The 18,751-nt window shown below is 41.3% G+C and overlaps 1 protein-coding gene across 1 annotated transcript in view; it reads left to right on the plus strand.

The window, feature by feature from the left end:
- Nucleotides 1-18,751, plus strand: part of PPM1E (protein phosphatase, Mg2+/Mn2+ dependent 1E) — a 72,685-nt gene that overhangs the window by 44,217 nt on the left and 9,717 nt on the right. The window contains exon 2 of the mRNA XM_064468051.1: nucleotides 14,849-14,967. Within this exon, the coding sequence (XP_064324121.1) occupies nucleotides 14,849-14,967 (119 nt within the window). The remainder of the gene's footprint in view (nucleotides 1-14,848; nucleotides 14,968-18,751) is intronic.

Raw genomic sequence — 18,751 nt, forward strand, 5'->3', positions numbered from 1 at the left:
ATTTGAGGACTATCTGCCCTTGAGGCAACCTTTGTGCTGCCTGGCTGTACTTCTGATAGATCCAGTTGCATGCTATTAGCAGTCTTTTACAGCTAAATCCAACAAAAATAATTCATTGCTATTTTTCAGTGTGGATTTAGAATACAGAATTTATTTATTTTTTTACCTTTGGTCTTTTGTTGACAGTTAAAAATTATGATCCTCTCATGGCCCTTCTCATGGTCTGCCTAAACTCTTTCACAGAATTCTCTGTTCCAACTAAGAAAACCTACTTGCCTTTCATCTTTACTTGAATGCCTCCTCCTGAATTTGTTCTTTTGTGGTTAAACAATTACTGTTCTTGTTTACTGCTACCCTTAGTCCAGAAGTGTGCCTTTCAGAGGCCTCTTTGTTTCTTTAGTTTTTCAAGGCCATTATCATTGGTAGAATTGGTACTGGCTGTGTGTTTTGGGGCCAGAATAGATTGCATTTTTTATTTTCAAAATATTACTTGGCACAGTGTTTTAATGATGTCTTTTCTGGGTTAGCTACATGCTTTTGTGTGAGCTTCAATCTTCTGCTTGTTTTAGTAACCTGCCCTCTTCCTTTTCCCGGGGGTCTGTGTGATTGTATTTAAACACACACACACACGTATGTCTGTGTATATATATATGTATTTCAGCTACAGATGTTGAGTCTTTTCCTTCAAATCAGTGTCTCAGTATGATGCTAAAGAATGGTGAGAGAAGGATGATGTAGACTGAGGGATGAGATATCAAGGTAGACAGGTGATTCTAACCATTCTCATTTTTACTGAAAATCCCATCATAGGTGTAGAAAATCAAGATGATAGTCACATTATTCTGGTTAGATTTTATCTTGGATGACTTCAATTCCTATATAGATTCCCGCTGTTCTTTCTAACATGGTCCATTTTTTGCTGTTTGTTCAAAACAGTTGTGTAATGTTTCTATCCATGGTTAGCAATTTGCTTTTTTTTCAGTCCAAGGTAGCTGGTAGAAGTAATCATTTATTTTTAGATTCTAAATCATTTGGGAATGTATAAAGCACTGTAGGTATAAAAGATAATCACTTGTCTCCAAAGGTTCCTTATTTTTTATTAATGTTTTGATTTCATATTCTCTCTGTGCATATCACTCCCTGAATATGTATTACCATTGTAATTGATAGCGTGACTCCTAAGGAACTTTCTTAACTGCTGATTATAACTGTGACACTGCTCCATTTGAAGAAGCTTTGAGCCTACTCATCTCCATGGATGAGTCAGTCCTCACTAGTGTATTATTTACAATCCTGGTTCTTGGAGCTTCAGACAAGTTCTGTTGTGTTTGAGGAAGATGTCTTCTGATCTAAGTGAGGTTTTGCCAGATGCTGAATTAACTTCCAGATAACGTTGTTTGTTTGCATTTGTTTATCTTCCACAGAAATAAAACCCTAAGTTTTACACAAGTATTACACGATTCCATATTCTACTGGACGTTTGACTATACACAAGCCCAGGCACTGGGCAAAGGCAAGGGCAATAACAGATTTTCATTCCCTTTCCACTTCTCTTTTACTCAGGCTCGTGTTGTCCACAGGCTATTGTGTGCTGCCTCCTTTCCTGAGGTATTATGTAACAGATTCTTTCTTATATTTAGAGCTCGTCTGTCTTCTAAAGAGATCACTGGTTTAATAATAAACTTACAGGAAAAGATGGCAGTCGTCTTCGATGGGGTGTAGAGAGAAAGAAGAGGTGTTGAGGTATTCTTACATGAGCTGCAGTAGATTGGGGGGCAATGTTATTGCCTCTGGCGTGGGTGAATTGAATATGTTAATCCAACATTGCTCATACAAAATAAAACGGAACCAATAAGACTTTAAGAAAAGATTGATTCTTTTGCATAAATAAAGCCCTAGATTTTGGTAAATAGGCAGGTAGAATTTCTGTTGTATTGAGAGGTCCATGGTAGAGAAACTATGTCTGTAATTTTGCGAGATTTACTTTGTAATGTCATAGCTATAAAAGGTGACGGCTCTTATTTTCAGTTGACCTTATAACAGTGATTGGAATGTGTACACAGATTTGGTTTTAAATGGTGCTGGAAATAATTTTAGGACCTGTTTTCTAAGTTCTAAATAATTCACTGTACCTTTCAGGATGGGAGAGAGGCTACAGCACTGCAGACTTGTTTGAAATCCTCAGCTTGTTCAGAATCAATTCGTATAGCCTTTGTGCGCAAAAAGAGCTATATATAGATGCATACTGCAGGCAGGCTCTATGTTACGCAGGCTCAGGACCTGCTTTACCCAAAGCAAAAGCCATATCCTTCATCTTTTGAGCATGGTCACTCCTGTGACATATGGCTTCTTCAATACAACTCTCTCACTAAAATCGGAGTGCAGATTTTAAATAAGCCTCTGAGCTGGGAGAGTGGGGAAGCTAAGCCAAGGAAGGGGGAGCGGGGAAGCGGAGAGGTCTGTGTCAATAGAGTCTGCTTGACAGTTTGGATACTATGGCTCATTCCTACAATCTAACATGGGAAGGAACCAGTTTCAGATGGCTTAATAACCTGGAATGGCCTGAAAGTGGTATTGCCGCCCCCTCCCCCTCACTCCCCCACCCCGTTTCTTTAATATTTGGTAGGAGGGAATGTGTTTGGTTTTTTTACCTCTCCAGGCCTTAATTTTTTTTCTTCTTTTTACTCTTTAGAGATTTAAGCTTATGTTACCACAACTATTACCCCAGTGCTTCTCTCTGCAGCATTTGAGTGTAAATCTCTCCTTGTCATTTGTGGGCACGGTTCTCCTTGTGAACTGGTTGTGTATAATGAATTCCACACTGGCGCAGTCCCCTGCGATGTCAGTACAAGGTGGGAAAGCAAGACGTTCCCCCAGATTTCTACCCAGACGTAGCTCGGCAGGGGCACGTTATCCCATCAGTCAATTGAGCCAGATATTTGAATGCATCTTTTAAACCACAGAGAACATAAACTTAGCTACTGTGTTTAACATAATTTGTCAGGGACAGAAATTATCTTGACAATACTTGTTTTTTTGTGTGTTCAATCTTTCATGATGTGGTCTCTTAAAAACGAGGCATAGATACAGGACTTGGGATTTCCATGTTCCGCCCTTGAATGTGAAATTGGATTTGCCATTGTAAAATTAAGATAATATCTGTGGTTTTTTTCTCCGCTGAAGGGAGGAGGGATTATAGGCAAAGGAGAAGAGAAACACCTAGTGCAACACTGAGGTGCTTTTAGATCCTTAATTTGAAGGTATAGAGCAAATAACATGTTATAAAGTATAGGTGAGTAAATGTGATGAATAACATCTAAATAAATAAGTTCTGGTTAATAATACTAACTAGCAGATTGAATGTGACCTGTTCAATCAAATCAAAGTCTGTGCCTTTTTTTTTCTTTTTTTTTTTTTTTAATAGTGTACTGTATTTGGGAGACTCTCTCTTACCTGCTCTTCATAAATGTGGTTATTGAAGATGGATAGCAGTAGGTTTTGCTGTTGTCTCTTTAGGAAATCTTTTAAACCAGGATTAGAAGTAGAATATTTTACAGCCCATGGAAAAACATCTAAAGGCTGCCATTGTGTCATTCAGGCAGGAACAACTGAAAGCCCTAATGCATTTTATCTGCCGCTCTGTTCCTCAACACTATAAATAATTCAAATCTGTTGGCTTAACTACTACTGGCAACTGTTATTTATTAAGAATGACTGAAATAACTATGTGGCTCAGTAGAACAGAATGCATTAGGGACTTTAATGTGAAACAGAATAGCTAAAACATTTTGATTATCCTTTAAAGAAAAAACCTAAAACCCTGAAGCCGCCAACATTCTTTGCAATTCCGCAAAGGACAAGTGACAGTGGTAATTAGGATGTGATCTTCCCGGAGTAAGTAAAGGTTTATTCCTTTAAAAGAGCACACGCTGTGACCTTCGAGGCCCGTTTATTCCTCCAGCATCTTGTTCTGTGTGCATCAATGTCAGTAATTTTAAAATGGAGGTTCCAATAAAATCTTTAATTTGCCCCACTGTGTAATGTTTGAATCCACTTGTAGTTAAATGTTTATCTGTAAAATGATTTTTAAAGGTACGGAATAGTCTTTTCATGTTTGCTTTTAATTTGATTATCTTGCATGTCGTGCTCAAGAGGAAGTAGGTAAAAGAGCAGCAGTATTTGCTGGTGAGCAGGGCAAGTGAACTGCTGTTCTCTTGTTCCATTCCCAGCTTAGGGGTAATTAATAATATCTGGCCTTTCTTGGTACCGTTCATCATTAGAGTTGAAATTGCTTTCTGAAGGTCACTATCGTTATCCCTATTTCGCAGACAAAAACCGAAGTGGTCGGAAGGGCTAAGATCAGGCAGGGTATTGCTGCGGCGGAAACGAGTATGTTACTACGGCGTGGCAGGTATTTGGCTCTACATCATAAGATGTATTACTGGATAACACCAGAGTGCTTTTGCAAGTCAACTGATTACAAATGGTGCATTTGGAATGAATGTTGTATCACAAAAGAGTTGACATCCAGGACTCAGATGACTAATTATCTAATCTTGCATCTGGCATAAACACCCAAGCCATTTGTATGATGAACTGTGTTTCACAAGAGTGAGAAGGGAGCGAGAGAACATTCTCTGCTGACTCAGTGGTCATAAATCTTCTGGGGTGTGTTTTGCCTTATATTTGATATTTGTTCAATGGGTTGAAAGAAGTTAAGTGATCAAATGTCATTTGAAAATCCTGGCCCGCAGCTTTTAGTTCTTCTCTTTTACGTGAAGACAAATACTACAATCCAAGCACAATTATGTGGGGACTAGCTCTGTGTGGTGCTACTGAAAGTCGTTCATTTGAACGGGCTCTGTAGATTCATTGTCCTCACCCTTTTTTAAAGAAGTCATTTTACATTTGTTTGCCTTAATGATGATCTGCAGCAGGGATATAAATGAAGAGAGTGGTATGTGCTGCTGTGTAGCACTTTTGTTTCATTTGTTTGAAATTAAGTCGTTAACTATAACAGTGCGATACACTTCTTTTTGACTAGTAAGCAGAGGACTTCGGCGTGTTAACCTGGCCTGAAATAAAATGGATGCTCTGCACTGGGGGCTTCTTTAAATTTTATTTCTGGACACGTCAAATTTGTACAGTATATCTCTTCAGGTTAAGGGAAGTATCAATTATTTTTAACAGCAAGAAAAAATAGGAGATGAATCAGTGGTAAGTAAATGATATGCCTGATCTTTTAGGGGCAAAGCATGCCTGCTGTAACAAGGTTTTCTGCAATATGAACTTTTCTAGATAGTATGTCATTAAATTTTATAGTAAGGAGAAAAATCATCAAAAACTCTGACTAGAACATAAAATACCTGAAATAAAAAGAATATACGTAAATATCTTCAGAGCAAGCTTGGACAGTGTCATTGGTTTTAGGCAGCATCTCATTCTGGCTTGACAAAATACAGAATTTATAAATTAAATTTTATGTATACTGTGTACGGTTTTATGCTGATGTTGGCACACTTTCAGATGTAAAATTAAATTACTTTTTCCAATAAGGCAGCATAGATTGAAGCATGGATTCCTTTCTTTGCTAATGGAACGAGTAGAAAGATATTGAATTATGCTGACTTTCAAATTGACTGAGAGCCAAAGAGAGAAAAATCAATGACACTTTTAATGTCCTGTAGAGCTTTTAAACAGGCCTCAGTCTAGCAGAGAAACTCACTGTGAGATAACTGTTGTTGACATTGGGTTTCCAGTTAAGAAATGTACTTCTTCAGGTAAGCATGCATCTCGCATAGACGTAGGCTTCGTTACCGTCCCCGACGCGGAGGCGCGAAGTAGGCAGTGACGGGTTTTTGGAATGGCAGTCAGAAGGCTCTGGTTACCAGGTACGCACGTCACTCAAATGCTCGGCGCTCCTGTTGGGACTGAGAACGCAGCGGGTAAATACGCCGGCTGATCTCTGTGAAACATAACAGTAACCAGAAGGATCTTTTAACTCGGTATAAATTCCTGAAAGTCACATGTATGGGTAATTCCAGTAAATTATCTTTGTTTTGATTAATTAATTATAGGATAAATAGTTTGGGTTTTGGGTTTTTTTGGGTTGTTTCGGTTTGGTTTTCTTGGTTGGGGTTTTTTTTTTTTGTTTTGTTTTGTTTTTTTTTTACTATGTGTTTGCATTTACATAGCTGAATCCTAAAGATCTAAGCTTTATAATAAACATCAATCAAATACATGGCTTGCTGGTGTTTTTTAAATTTTATAATATTTTTATTATTTTTAAAAATGCATTTTATAGCAGTAATTAAAATTTTATAGAAGACTATCCAATCCCTCAGAATCTTGCGGCTCAGATAGAAAAGGTTCTGGTTTAGGTAGGGGGAGACGGCTATATAGATACATCCTCGGTATCTCGGTACTGTAACTGAGGTTCATGGATTCTGGTCCATTTCTGTAATAAAATGATGTCTCTTTGCATTCCTTCATTGTCTAGGTTTGCCTTTCTTTTAATAACAGGTGGCTATAATATGTCTGTGAAGGACTCTAGTCCTGGAATATGATTTTCAACAGCAAACTTTGTATCTTCAATTCTTCAATGTAATGAAGAAAACTATCATGCAGTCACTTCTGGGAATTCAATTTCTTGCAGTAATTTGGCTTTCAGCTCCTGGCAGATTCATCTGGGGTTTTTAAGGGTTGTTCATTTTATAGTAGACAACTTTTGTCATTTTAAAAGCAGCCTTTAATGCAGGTAGCATCAGCTCTACAGAGATTGAAATACAAGTAACCTCAGAACTGCCATATTGTGAGAATGAGTTAGAGAAATCATAGAATTAGGTTTCAAATATAATATAAGGGCAATCTATTCAGCAGAATAACTCTGTAGAGGCTTGTTTTATGTAGCTTAGATTCTTCACAGTTCACCCCTTCAGTGTCAATCACATTTTAGTGACAGTCATTAAATCACAGACGCCTATGAGTGGTTTGTGGTCAGCAACCATTTATTTTTTAAATATACACTAGCCTGCATGATGTTGTACCTCCTCAAAGAGACAAAGGTGACCTTTTTATTTTGTCTTGCTTACATTTTGTTAGCTTTATGTACTGTCATGTGCACTTCCCCCTCCGGAGAAAGGAAGAAGTGACTTGCTACACAGCAGAAAATGGATTAGAGGTCTCAGTAATTCGTGCGTTGAAGGCAGTATGTTAAAAGTCAAGGGTTTCCCTTAATGACCTGTATTGTCAGATTAAATTCTAGTAGCATCATTCCAAGAAGTTGATTTCAAAAGTCTGGTTTGTAAGGGAGCAAGGCTTTTGTGTGGGTTCCTCCCACGGATAAGCTTAACCTTGTAGGCCAACTTCAGCCAAATTCAAAAGATGGGTTGGAGTCTGAAAGAAAACGGAATACCCGTCGATCTTCGGAAGACTGGCGGCAGGGTGGGTGAGAATGGCCCCTCCAAGGTAAGGGTAGGGAGGGCTGAGCCCTGACGGATCCCTCTGGCAGCGTCAGAGGGCCAGCCCATGCCCAGTTCCCAGCGTGTGCAGTTTGTCCTGTAAAACAGACGGCGCCGTCGGGTCTCTGGGAAAAGCCAGCCCTGCTGGAGAAGGGAGGCGAGGGCCAGAGCGTGCACATCTGCGGGCGCCTGGGCTTGCTCCTCCTGCTGCTGCCGGCCTGGCGTCTCTTACTTGGCCTTTATTTAGCTTCTAGTGAGAAAGATCTTCGCAGTAGTGTGCTAGAAAGCCCGTGTTAGATGTGTTCTGAAACCGGTTGGTGCGAGAGGTTGAGTGTGCGCGTGAGCATAGCTGGAAAGGGGCCCGATCTTAGATCTGGCACCCACTGACAAACCTAGTGCCAGCTGCCTCTGGACCCCGCAGGCTGGGAATTTGAGCTGCGCTCCCCTGCAGTGCTCCCACTGCAGAAAGAAGGTAGGATATCCCTTTGCAGCCAGGTCTCCCAGGTAGTCGGATAAAAGAATATATAAACCACACTCTTGCAGTCGCGCTTTCATGAACAATTTTTTTTCTTCATTTATTTTTTCAGCATCACGCTGGTATTTTAACTTTGCTCTCCGCCCTGATTTTTTTAATTAGTTTGATGTGCCATCCAGCACAGCACTTTCTTTACTTCCTTATGTATAATATCCTATCAAAACCCCCTGACAGATGAGTGCAGCACCTGAGCCCTTTTGTGGCATCGGCGCCAACGTGCTCTAATTGAGTTCTGTGGTTTTGGAAATGTTTCCCATCTGATCACCAAACGTGATTTCCTAGAGGTTTCCATTCATACCTATTTCACATATCCTTTACTAGAGAGAGCGTTTTTGTTGACTCTTACTATCTCATTAAAAAAAAAGAGGAAAGAATTTGAATATTTTTTATCTCAGATTAGTTCTTAATTTGTGAACAAGTCAAAGCCAATGTCTCTGACTGGTAGTGGTTAACAGGTGATAGTGAACAGGTTACTTCTAAAGGCATTTTAAAATTGTTCTTTTGGTGTTTTTTTAAGGTGATTATTTTAAAATTGAGACTATAAAGTATTTTTATCTTAGTCATAGAGGTCAAATATGAGCTTTATATAAGGTTTTATTCTATTTTATGAGGTAGACTTTCAATGATTGAAAGTAAGCTGAGAACTTGTGTTATTCACCATCAGCAAAATCTTCGAACCTAATAAGAACTTGCAAAGGGAAATTATTGTTCCTACAAAAGTAATTTTATTCTCATTCACTATATTTATCTGTGGTGACTTCAGGACATTCCTGAGACCACAGCCTCCGTAAATGCTTTGACAAGGAAGGTACAGCTGTTACATATTAAATGCCGTGATAAATAACTGAGGGCCTGATTGGTGTGCTAAGGCGTCTTAATCCAGCTGTTGAAGATGTTATCTGATGAACAGTGCACCTCTGTATTTTTTTTAACATCCAGTTAACATAAACTTAACTGCAGGAAAATATCTATATAGACTTGATGCTACTCTCTCAAGTGTGGCAGTGAGCACAATGCAAAAGGTTAAATATTTGGTAAGAAAGAGGTACCACCGCAGTGCCTGTATGGAATATGGGCACGGTAAACACATCAGAAAGAGTGTGTTTTTGTAATGGTTGTGTATTATATTTCTGTTGCTTACAACTGTCACCGCAAGGACAGAATCATTTTGAATGCGACCAGGCAGCTGTCTTTGTGAAGCCTATAGATAGCAGCTTCCTTGTGTAGCACATTTTCAGCTCCTTCAAACAGATTTATCAAGCATCTTTACTGTCTCAACACTGCCAGCTCAAATGACTTCTCAAGGAGCTTTGGTTATGCAGTCTTTTAAAAGGTGTGCTGTTTTTCCTGTTTGTTTCCTTTTTTGTGTGTGTGCTGGTTTTTTTTAGTAACTCACTGCAGCAGCTAAAATCTAGTGCAGGGTTTCACCATGTGTTAGGAAAAAACCATACTCCATTTGTCCACTGTGACCAGGCTTTAAATAAGCATCAAAACTTTCACCAGCTGTGCAAAGCAGCAGAACGGCACAGGTCAGAGCAGAGCGGCGAGCTTGCAGGGAGAGCGATGCTTTGTGAGTAAGGCGAGGAGAACCTGCAGAGACAGGAGCTGGAAATAGCATTCGCTTGGCATTAGAAGATACATCCGTAATCATTTTGGGGTCTAAGGACTGCTTAACAGAATATGCCTCTCTGAGTCCTGTCTGACTTACAGGAGTTAGGAGGCGGACAGAAGCCCCTCGGCTGGTACCCCGTTTTTCTGCGTGGCCGCTGAAACAGGAGGCGGCCGAAGGGAGGGCTGGGTAAACAGCCAAAGGATCTTCCCAAAGAATCTCTCTGCTCATTACTGCTGCAGTTCCCAGCATACAAACTTTCAATAATAAGGACTTTAAAGGCTTCTTCAAAGAGCATCCAGGCTGTATCAGAAGCTCCATCTGGAAGAAGTCTCATGAGACCTTGGAGTGTTTTGTAAATAGCAGCTGGGGACAAATGAGGTTTTTCTTAAATTGAATCTTCCAAAACTTTCTTTCTAACAAGAACCTGCAGCAGGCCACATTAGCGCAGTGTTTACCAAACTGCATCCCTAGCGTAATGTCTTCTGGAAAGGGTGCAGTTAGCTTGTCATCCCTACAAAGTCTTACTAACACAGTAAATTGTAGGCCTTATGGGAATGTGCTGTATTTGGTTCGGTTCAGGTCATGTTCTTGGTCTTGGATTGCTGTGTGAAACTCTGGATGATGCTTTATACTGTTTGCCTGTGGATTTGGTTTGTGTTTCAGCAGATTGAATAGCATTCCTATTTAAATCATGTTTCATTCTAACTAAAACGATTGCTGTTCTGTAATGCCAGGGGATTCTTGAGGTGATAGGAAAAGGTTTTGTGACTCACTGACCATTTTGGCCTTTGAAAGGCATCAGTATGTTTCAGGCCATTTTTCCTGCTTTGTTTGGGTTAGTGATGCCTCATCAGTTACACCGGACCGCAACAGCGGTAAGTATTTTCAGCACTGGTGGCACTCAATCGTGTATTCTGGTCAGGAGCAGTGATGCGCCTGTAGCATCATTTTCCCTCCAGCAGTGCTAATGCTCTGGGAACACCAGCATTGCCGAGTTTTAAGAACTTGATGTCTGTCTTTCATGGTTTTCCCCTTCTGAGATGCATCAACTTTTCTAAAAATGTGTTTATTTCATGCAGTTGTTTATGACTGTGAGTCAGCCGCCTGCATCAGACTAAACCTGGCTGTCTAGAGCTGCTGTTTGCCCCTGTATTCCACTTAGCACTTCTGGCAATGTATGAGAACAGAGAATATGGAGCGAGAAAAAAGTATGAAAGCTCCATAAATCTCATATAGATTGAAAATATCTCCCCCATCATCTTGATGTTTTTCCCTTCAGTTGTGCTTTTATCTAGAAATCTCAGAGTATTTTACGAACCCTGAATTAAGCTTTCTACAGCCTTCCTCCTTCTCCTCCTCTCCCCCAGGAAATGACATTATCGTATCTTGTTTGTAGATGAGGAATCGAAGGTCAGAGTGGCGAAGTGACTCGTCCAAGGTCAGCTGCTGAATTAGCGGCGTGACTATGAATAGACATAGGCATTCTAGCTCTCAGCTCTCTGCTAAACAAGATCGTGCCCTCCCAGTTCCAGTTAGTCATAACTTAATGACTAATAACATTTGAGCATCTAGAATGTGGCAGAAGAGTTTATTTTCAGCAGCCAACAGGTAATCCTTTGTTACACCAGCGGCAGGACGCAGTACGCCTCCCGTGTTCCCATGGATCCTGTCTGCCATTTCTTGTTCTGTGTAGAAGATGTGAGGGCGGGTGAGGACCACCGGCGTGGCAAGGTCTGATCATTCGAGTGGGGGCCGCTGCTGTTTCGTGGGGTGCTGGAAGTGCTCACCTGAACGTTCGCTTCGGTGATAAAAACAAAGATCCTCCACCTGAGTCTTCATTTGTCTTGGTGTAACAATAATGAAGTGTCCTGATAGTGGCTTCACTTCAACATCTAATCTATTTAAAAAGAAGTAAAAAAACCCTCCAGCGCGGTCTGCTGTTCCTTGAAGGGGAGAAGTAATTCAACTAAAGTCCTCTCAGGACCCAAGTAAGAGAAGTAAAGGTTGAGTTGTGCTAATCAGGAAGAGGAAGTCATCTGTCTGCAACTGCTCGCTTCCCTGCTTACATGGCATAGTCCTGTAACGGCTACATAAGAGGCTTTGTGATGAACAAATGTCAAGGACAATTAATTCTTTGGCAGGCAGCTGTTATTATTAGGACAAAGCGTGGCCAGACATAGAAGGAAAGCCTTCAGCTGATTTATTTTCTCTACCTTTTCCATCAAAATTGCTAAGTTGCTCAAACCCCTATGGTGAACTTTCATGCAATAAGAATTTTAAATTTGCCATCTCTTTTTTTAGTAGGAGACCTTATATTAGATTGAGAGCACAGAGGAACAGCTCAGAGGAAAAGTTTGGAAACTCTTCACCACTTTAATGCTATCAGCAAGGAGCAGAGTTGTGTGTTAAGCTGGTAACGTAATAATATGTGGGCTGAGTTAAGCCCGCTCAGACTGTTTTTCTCAAACTTAATCAATGGAAAGGGCCCACTTCTAGGCTTGATTTATTACCTTAGCCGAGTTATTCCAGGATTGCTGCAACGCAACTGTGGGTGTTCTAAACACACCCATGCTGCCAGAGAATCAGGAAGGATGTACTTAAAATCCTGTAATTTATCTAATAACATCTTTAGCGGCTTTTTGTGTAGGTTTAGTTTTGTCGTGGAAATGCACTCTTTGGCTAAATAAAGAGCTCCTGTGTGAAACTGCTAGCATTGGCTGTAGGGCCACATAAGTAGCATTTGGAGCTCATTGGGGAAATACTCTGACCAGCTACATATGCTGTAAATGCACCTTTCAAATTTGTAATCTGTCAGTACGGTTAAAATAATATCTAAAATTTCAGATGTGAATGTTCATGACTCTGGGTCTTCATAGACGTGGCCTTCCCACCTTCCAAGGCCAGGCAGAGCAGAAGTTCCTCGTGTTCGGAGGTATTTTTTTCTCTGCTCTTTAGGTCCAGAGTCTCTTTTAGAAACCGTTGTTGCCTCAGTTCTTAACCAGGTCCCCTCTTTGCCCACCAGCGGATGTTCCTGAGGAGCTGTTTATGAGTGACACAAACCAAGTTTGGTTTTCCTAAAAAGTTTCAGGACTGAGCTGGTGAGGGCAGGCCTTGGGCTGGGAAAGAAGCTCGGGCTCCTGCAGGTGTTAGCGCAGCCCGTTACGTTTGTGCCCGAAGCGAGCTCTGGCTTGTCTTTGTAACCGCTTTCAGCATGGGTTCTCCTGCGCTGTGTTCCTTAGGCTGAACCTTAATCTTTGTCTACAATTTTTCAGAACGCTGTCCTCGCAGTGTTGCTAACTGCTGGCGTAGTTGTTCTATCCCAGGCATCGCAACCTCTCGCTTTCGTTGTAACGTGGAAATTGCATATAACGTTACAAACAGTAACCAGTATCACCGCTCTGGAGTATTGCAGCTAATAATAGAAATGAAAACCCTGCTCTTTGTGAGCTAAATAAAGGCGGCCAAGACGAGATAGAAAATCAGCTTCTACACACACCAGAAGTAAAGGAGGTCCTGGTGTGCTTTCCTCTTGCCGATTACTCTCGCCACCGGGCATTGCTGTATGTAAATAGGATCAGAGTTCCTGTGTTGTGCTGGGAAGAGCCTGTCCTAAGACAGCTGATTTCTTCCAGCAGTCGTGCTTCATTAGCGCGCACGTTGCTGAGGCTTGGAGGTGCTGCGTGAGCAGAATACTCAGCTGCTAATTCGAGGAAATACTCTTACTGATGGTGCAGTAACATGGTACGGGTGGCTTTCAGCATAACCTCAAGGGTCAGAGCTTGTCTCACAACAATGTATCGCTTGGACAAAGCTATTTCTTGCTAATCTTTTATTTAAATAATTTATAGATATGTTGAATAGTAAATAATGAGGGTTGGAGGACTTATTTTGTGTACATTCTCTAAATTTGTTACATAATCCTGCTGTTCCTGTCAGATTTGGTATCAAGAATCTGGAAAACTTTATGGTAAAATGGCTTTTCAAAAAAACCCAAGTGTAGCGAATCTGACTTTTTTTTTTTTTTCCCTTTTCTTTCCTGGAATTCAGATTTCACTGCTGAAACCACGGCATGTGGGCCAGTTTAGGGCGGCAGTTGGCTTTCCTGGGCAGTGAACCAAATGTGAGCGCAAGTGACGGTCGCAATGTGCTTCTCAGGCTCCAGAACGAAGCCTGACAAGCCCTGTTTCGTGTGCAGAAGTTTTTCTGCTCTGGATCTGGTTGGACTGATGCTCCTAGGCTAACGCCCCCTCTCCAACCACGCTAAAAGCATGCGAACAGACTTAACTGGGCCTGAGCAGAGGAAACAGGTTAAGGAATGTGCTCATTGCCTGTTCCCTCGACCAGCTGACGCAGAATTCTGTTGTTGATGGGTGGTTTCTGAGACTGAAATTAGCTCGTATGTCTCTGCGCGGTCCTGCAGTGGTGGGCACGTTTTATGCCGGACGTTGTTACCCCGATGATAACCATGGAAACTGGAAGTTTGAGGCTGTGTCAGCAAGAGGCACCTGGAGAAGTTAAGGCAGACCAATGGGAAATATAAAGTTATGCAGAAATGAAGAGGTATTAAACTCCTCTTGAATGAGAGAATGTACATTAAAGTGGCCTTGCTTTGCTATAGATTAATTAACCTTGGGAGATATCAGGCTTAATTAAGCTACAGTGAGTTAAAGCCACTTTACTCTTGATAGACATCATTCATGAGGGAGCTTTTTCACCTTATGCACACCAACCTCATACCTCCTATGGATTTGCCTTAACTTTCAGCGTCCCTCGGGGAGGTTTTGGACACTTTGAAAGCTGAGGATTTCTCTTATGCTTTGGAATCCTGACTGCACTTCTTAGGAGAAACTGGACAGAATGGGCTTAAGATGGCAGTGTATAATGCACGTGTAGAAAATGTGTGCTAGGCAAGGGTTGCATGACGGACTCTGCAGGGGGGCTCAAGTCTAGATTTGAAAAGCATTTAAATAGAGGTTACGAAAGGGAACATTAAAACTTATGAAACAGGGAACGTAGGAGTGAAACAGGGTTACTAAAATCCGTATGGTGAGTTTGAGGTCTTGCTGCAGGGTTGTGATGCTGTCTAGCAAAGAAGAATCAGAAATTTTACCAATCTTGGCTGAAATTCCTGTTTGTTTATAGAAAAGTATTGTTATGTATTTCCCTGACTGCAAATTACCTTGCTAAATCAGATGAAAATATCTTTTTGTGGGTTTGTGTTTTGTATTTTTTCTTTTCCAGTAATTGCCCTTCATTTTTGGCTGCTGCTTTAGCTAGAGCAACTTCAGATGAAGTCCTTCAGAGCGACCTTTCGGCACACTACTTACCAAAGCATGTGGACAACGCGGATGGGATCATACGTAAGTACATCTGCGCATGACAATGTACAGTTTTATGTGCCGTGGATCTATCATTTACACTGTATACTGGAACACTCTGCAGATAATTCATAGATTTTCAAAGGCACCGTTGCCTTCAGTGATCCGTGTAGTCTGACCACTTGAATGGCACTAGATTTTCCTCAAATCAGTTCCTCCTACCAGCTCGCTAAATGACGTTGGACTAGATTCCTTGTAAAGGAATATCCCCTGTTGACGTAAAAAGATTAACTGAGAATTCACCACCACTCCTGATCGAGCTAGCGGCTCATTTCTTAGTCAAAGCTTTCTCATCTTTGAATTTTGTCTAGTTTCAAATTTTACTATTGAATTCTTTCTCTATTTTTAAATGCTTTTCTCTGGTTGTACTTGAGTCTTTTATAAAATTTTTGCTCCTTAAGACCAGGTGGAAATCACTCCTTTCTTTTAAGTGCACCTTCTGCGGTCCTGCCGCTTGCTGGCACGTGCCAGTTGTCCTCCTTCATCCTTAGAGCAAAGGCAAATGCGTGTGGGAAGAAATAATTTAATTCTGATTTATTTCAGTCAGTATAGTTTTTACTATGGCTTTTAATTCTTTTTTTTTGTTTTGGTTTAGCAAAGGATAGTATAAAGATATTCTACGTTTAAAAGGAACATTTCCTTTTCTCTGTTTATCTGTCTCAGCTAACAAGATTTTTGCAGCATCCAGCACAAAGCCATGCACCCTAAATCATTCCAGGATTCTGCTGACCCTAAATAGCCTTGAAAAACTTTCTCGGGTGCTCATTACAACGAAGAACAATGTTTCTCACATGTATTGAGAGGAATTCTGTCATTTGATCTTCAAAATACGGTCACCAAACCATTTTGTCTGTTCCCTCCTTTTTGGACAAAAAAATAAGTAAATAGTTCCGGGGATGAGTGGGATATAGAAATGGGACTCTTCAGAAAGGAAGATTTTGCTGTATTTCTTAGAGGCCTTTGGAAAGCTGCGAAAGAGAAAAGCATGCTGTGGGTTCCCTTTTTGTAGGTATTGCTGCCTCCTCCTGCTGAGCAGGTAAATGGAATAGATTTGTCATTGTTCTGGCTGAGCAGCCTTCATTAATTTCAAATTGAAATCTCTGAGACTTGCATAAATATTTGACAGTCTCCAAGGAAATGTTGACTAAGCCTCCACGCAGAATATCTAAAGAGTTCAACAAAAAAGGAAAAGAAAAACCAAACCAAACCACAAACCCCTCACACCTACAGAAATTGCCATTTAAATATATCTGAACCCATAATACACAGAGGCAAACATAGCTTGAAACGCGTACGGGCTACACCGGGCACTAAAAACACGAGACTCCAGATGCCCTATGTTGAGGTGAATTGTTGTAATGAAGGTGCTTGAAAATAAAATATACCTTTACAGACGCAATGTAAAACGTTAAAATATGACAATAAAGGGGAGAGGAAGCGAGAGAACATCTGCTGGACTGTAGTAAAGCAATGGTTTTGTAAGAATACTGCCATTTCAAATACCATAAATGATAATTTTCAAAATAGAGCATTAGCTCGAGTGATGCAAGGTTTGGCTAACAAAAATGTAACAAAACTAGGGGGGTTCGTGCAGGACCGAAGGAGATTTCATTGCGAAAGGTCAGTAACTCCATTCTAGCTAACTTTCTTAGTAGGAGTCCTTTGAGAAACCTGGGCTAGTTACTCAGAGAGCTGCGGCTGATGAATGCCCCAACTGGTACCGTACAGGGAGACTTTCCTGCTTTGAAAGAGAACAAAGGGAGCCGTAGCAGGTGATGAATCTGGGCTTCCTACATCTTAAAGTTGTGTGCTCGGAGTTCACTGTTTATCCTAATGATGTCTGGATGCTGCAGAAGGCAAAACCAAGCTGAATTTAGCTGGCTGGTTTTAATATCCAGTTCTGTGCCAGTTCTTCTTATGAACCCAGAAAGATTTTTACTCTGTATAATACAAGGAGACACTTACCTGATTTGTCTCAAGCTTGAATTCGCTAGAAGAAAAAAACTATTCCAAATCTCCTTAGTGACACATTTCTGTCTGAGCAGCGCAACATGACGAATCATATTGCATGCTTAGGACTGGTAAAAGCAGTTACTGGTGTGCTGGTGGAAAGGAAATGAGAAGCTTCATGAAAGGAGAATGCTAATCTTAAAGGAAAAATCATTGTTTTGAGCCCACGAATGCAGGAATGCAAGAATACAGGCCTGATATGTCCAGGGTGACCATGTGTCTTTGGATATCAAGAACAGAATCTGAGAGTCATTGGCCATGACGGATTCTTCTCTTCCAGTTAAACTGGAGAGGAGCGACAGAGCTTCCATGAGAACTGAAAGACGTTTGATTACCTTTTCGGAAGGTCAGGTTAAGAACGTTTAGTTCTCTTTTTCACGGAGGAAGACGTTCACGTGGGGTCTCAGCATTGTTCACGAACCACCAAAGGAGGAGGGATAGTAGGACTACGTTACATGGTGGAAGTACCTAAAATATCCAGCAGACTTCATAAAGCAAACTGGGAAGTGCCACTGCCGAGTCTTTCCAGGTACTAGGAGATGAGTTTACTGTAACCAAGACACAAAAAGGTCATTGACTAGTCAGAAACTGGAGTCCTTAGATAAAGCAAAACCTTGGTGATTGGCTTGATGACGTCTACAAACCCGGGTACTGGTCCCTGTTGTCTCACCGTCCACATTCTCAAGAAAGGTCTTAAAATTTAGGTACTAAGAAGCAGATTCTGATTACTGGCGTTCGTTCTACCCTGGTTTTGCCCTAAGGGAAGTCAGTTGTCTTTGGGAACAATAATGCCTGAGCTGGATTTCCCACTAGCTGTGGTACAATTAATCACCGCTTCCAACCCTGGGGATTTTGGAGCAGCAGGAGGGAAATGAAATTCTGCGTGACACAACCACAATGACAGCTGAGTCAGCTCTGGCTCAGCGCTGCAGCATTAACAATTGATGAGTAATTTACAGCTGTGAGGGGGTGGTTTGGCTGTTGGGGGCCTTTCTTCTGTTTTAATCTCAAGAGCAATTATTGATGATGCTGACACTACGCGTACTCCCCGCTGGGGAAGGGTGTTCGGTGTCTCAGCACAGCCAATGGCTTTACTCCATTCCTCCTTCAGAGTGACGCTCTGAAGTGTAACAGCCACGTGACACTGAAACGTACACTGTTCCCCTCCGTACGTGCCCTCTGGGAAGAACGGAAGAGCGAGTCTGTGGGGTTCACTCCTGGAAAATATAATTTGGACTTGTCAGGCTGTACGTGTTCCCTCTTTAAATATATTTTAATGTATCTTAAATGTATTACCCAGTAAGAGACTTCTGGTGGCACAAGTGTTAAGTGTTGTGGGGAAACCGGTACCCATTGCTATGGCAGTGGTGGGATGACCCGATCGTCTGATTTCCACCACTTGATTTTAAAGCTGTGTGATCAGGAATTGAGGGCTGCTTCTGATTATGTTTAGAGCTTATTTCCAGCTTAATGGATGCTCTTGCAGACCAACTCACAATCAGCAGAGCTGGGAATATATCATGCTCCTAAGGATCTTGGCCCCCTGATCACTGTAGCCCACATCTTGTGTAGACCTAGTACAGAAATTAGTAAATGCTGCTTTTAGGTTCTTTGCAGAATTTCTGTGAACTGAGAGGTGCTGTAACCCTCCCTTCTGCTCCCTGTATTCGGGCCGTTCCTCCTCCAGGAACGATTGATGCTCATGGGTTGCTGCTGTTTGGCTTTCAAGATCTCTGGCTTTGGTGAATGATCATGA

This window comes from Phalacrocorax carbo, chromosome 17 (genome assembly GCF_963921805.1).
Source record: "Phalacrocorax carbo chromosome 17, bPhaCar2.1, whole genome shotgun sequence".
Classification (NCBI taxonomy): Eukaryota; Metazoa; Chordata; class Aves; order Suliformes; family Phalacrocoracidae; genus Phalacrocorax; species Phalacrocorax carbo.